The 2,429-nt window shown below is 54.3% G+C and overlaps 1 protein-coding gene across 1 annotated transcript; it reads right to left on the bottom strand.

Annotated features, from left to right (window-relative positions):
* Window positions 1-1,347: 1,347 nt before the first annotated feature.
* OLIG3 (oligodendrocyte transcription factor 3) lies at window positions 1,348-2,166 on the bottom strand. Its single transcript, XM_040965580.1, has one exon. The coding sequence runs from the start codon at window positions 2,164-2,166 to the stop codon at window positions 1,348-1,350; it is 819 nt and encodes a 272-aa protein (XP_040821514.1).
* Between the last annotated feature and the right edge of the window lie 263 nt (window positions 2,167-2,429).

The raw sequence follows: 2,429 nt of genomic DNA on the forward strand, positions 1-2,429 counted from the left end.
GATATTTGGGTGACATAATTAATGCCGGTTTATCCATCTGCTTTATCTGTACCAGGTCAGAGAAACATCTTTGCATCTGCCCATCCTTCCAAATTCCCTGGATCACATCGAGGTCTACCTGCTTAGGCCCATATGATTTGTATCCCACTGCCACCCCCTTTTCCTTTTAAGATGTTAGGCAAAGGCAAAACCAGGATTTAATGGTTCTTTTTTATTTGAAATCTCATCCAGAAACACTGGCTGTTAATAAATATATCATAGTTATCAAGAATATATAAAAAATAAAGACAGGTATTGTTTCTGAGGCCCTAACAAAATATTTCGAGCAGATGTTCAGGAAAATAAAAATGGCACCCCTCCCCCAAAGCATGATACATTTTTCAAAGCTGATACTAGAGAGAGCTGACCCCACATGCAGAGTAACTGAGCAAGGGGCAGTGGGGAAGCTACTGCAGGGAGCCCAAGCCTTTGCAGTCTTGGGGTTGGGGTGGGGTGTACCCTGGAAGAGCCCAGGGAGATTCGGAATGTGTATTGGAAAGGGCTAGGGCTAGGGGAAGAAGCGCGTGTGGGTGAGTGTGGGTGTCTACACTCTGCCCCCTTGCCATTTCATAAACCACAGACAGATACATGGCATATGTCAGAGAATTCACTGATTAATCCTTGTTACAAGGAACATGGCACCACGGCCTGCACAACATGTTCAGACAAGATTCATGGAGAAGCCGGCATGCATTCTTTTGATCTACATTGTGTCTTAAGGAAAACCCATGGAGTAAGTGTAGTGCCCTGGACTCAAGGTGAGATTCAAACCTTGGTTTTTTCTCTCTCTCTTTCTCTCTCTCTCTCTCTCTCTCACTCTTTCTCTCTCTTTCCAAACAGCCAGGGCGAGGGCAGAGACAATCTTCCCAGTGTCCAGCTCCACAAAGTATTTACATTTGTTTGGCACAAAAGAATGGGTCCTCCTTTTCCAAGGTGAGAACACAGAGGCAGAATAAACCAATCCACAAGTTCCTCAGCAAGTTTCAACTTGCACCGCACGGATCGCCTCGCCTCTGTGCACAGCGAGCGCAGTTGAACAAGAGCATATATGGCAGTGGGAACACGGGCGCGTTAAGGGGCAAGCAGCATGCACGCAAAACACACACAACGTCGGATTCCAGCACCCAGCGCCATCCTCTAGAAACTGCATTTTGTCCTCTCCCCCTTCCTCTCCCGGGGGTCTGCCGGGTCTGAAATTCCCTCTGACTGCCTGGTCCGAGTGCCCAGCCTCCCTTTTCTCCCGGCCCGGCCCCTGGGCCCCTCCCCGCCGCTCCTCCCTGCTCCTCGGCAGCCGGGCCGGCCCGCGGCTCACTTGAGCAAGTCCTTGGACTCAGCCGACAGCCGGGCCATGTTGGCGGTGGACAGAGCGGACAGGTGCGGTGGTGGTGGCATCTGGCAGATGGTGCAGGGACAGGGGAGGCCGGCCCAGTGTTGGAAACCGCTGCCCAGCTGCAGCGCGGGCGGCGTGGAGGGTGCCTTGAGCAGGGAGTGTGGAGGCCGAATGGTGCCGATGGCGGGCAGCGAGGCAGCGGACAGCGGCGAGGATGCATTGCCAGATGAGAGCGCGCCGCCCAAGATGGGATGCACAGGGTGCACGGCGTTGGCCGTGTGCGCTGGGTGGCCAGCAGAATGGCCTACGGTCCCGCAGTGGAAGGCCGAGTGGTGGCCCCCATAGATCTCGCCCACCAACCTCTTCATCTCCTCCAAGGAGCTGGTGAGCATGAGGATGTAGTTTCTGGCTAACAGAAGAGTGGCGATCTTAGAGAGCTTGCGCACCGAGGGCCCGTGTGCGTAGGGCATGACCTCGCGCAGCCCGTCCATGGCGAGGTTCAGGTCATGCATCCGCTTGCGCTCCCGACCGTTGATCTTCAACCGCAACTGCTGGAGATCCTGTTCCGACAGCTGCTTTTTGATCTTATATTTGCTGCTCTCTCCTGCGGCCTTGGCGCCGGCGCGCGCTAGGCTCTCCCCCGGCATCTTCTGCACCAGGTCGCCCTGCGTGGACGAGACCGAGTTGAGCCGGCTTTCCTGGTGGTGATGGTGGCGGTGGTGATGGTCCCTCAGGTACATCTCGTCCATATCCGGAGACGAAGCTCTGCTGGAGACAGAGCTCGAATCAGAATTCATTTTATTGCAGGGGATGGGGCCCTACCGTTGTCGGAAGGGGTGTGGGGGAGGGGGGGACAACGTGGGGAATTAAAGAAAATCTTGAATTAAAAAAATTTAAAAATAACAGCAGACCCCAGCCAGCAGCCCAATTCTTAGCTGCAAGACACGAAAAGAAAAGCGGAGGCAATGCCGTTCCCCGCCTCTTTCCCTCCCCACGCCAGTCTCTTTGCTCCGGCGGTTTCCTGGACAGCTAGTTGGTGTGAGCGTTAACTAACCTCACT

The sequence above is a fragment of the Ochotona curzoniae genome, unplaced genomic scaffold, assembly GCF_017591425.1.
Source record: "Ochotona curzoniae isolate NIBS_2020 unplaced genomic scaffold, NIBS_Ocur_1.0 scaffold_3890, whole genome shotgun sequence".
In the NCBI taxonomy this organism is placed as follows: Eukaryota; Metazoa; Chordata; class Mammalia; order Lagomorpha; family Ochotonidae; genus Ochotona; species Ochotona curzoniae.

What these genes read in the sequence shown, in the direction of transcription:
- OLIG3 (XM_040965580.1), bottom strand. Translation starts at nt 2,166, where the DNA reads ATGAATTCTGATTCGAGCTCTGTCTCCAGCAGAGCTTCGTCTCCGGAT.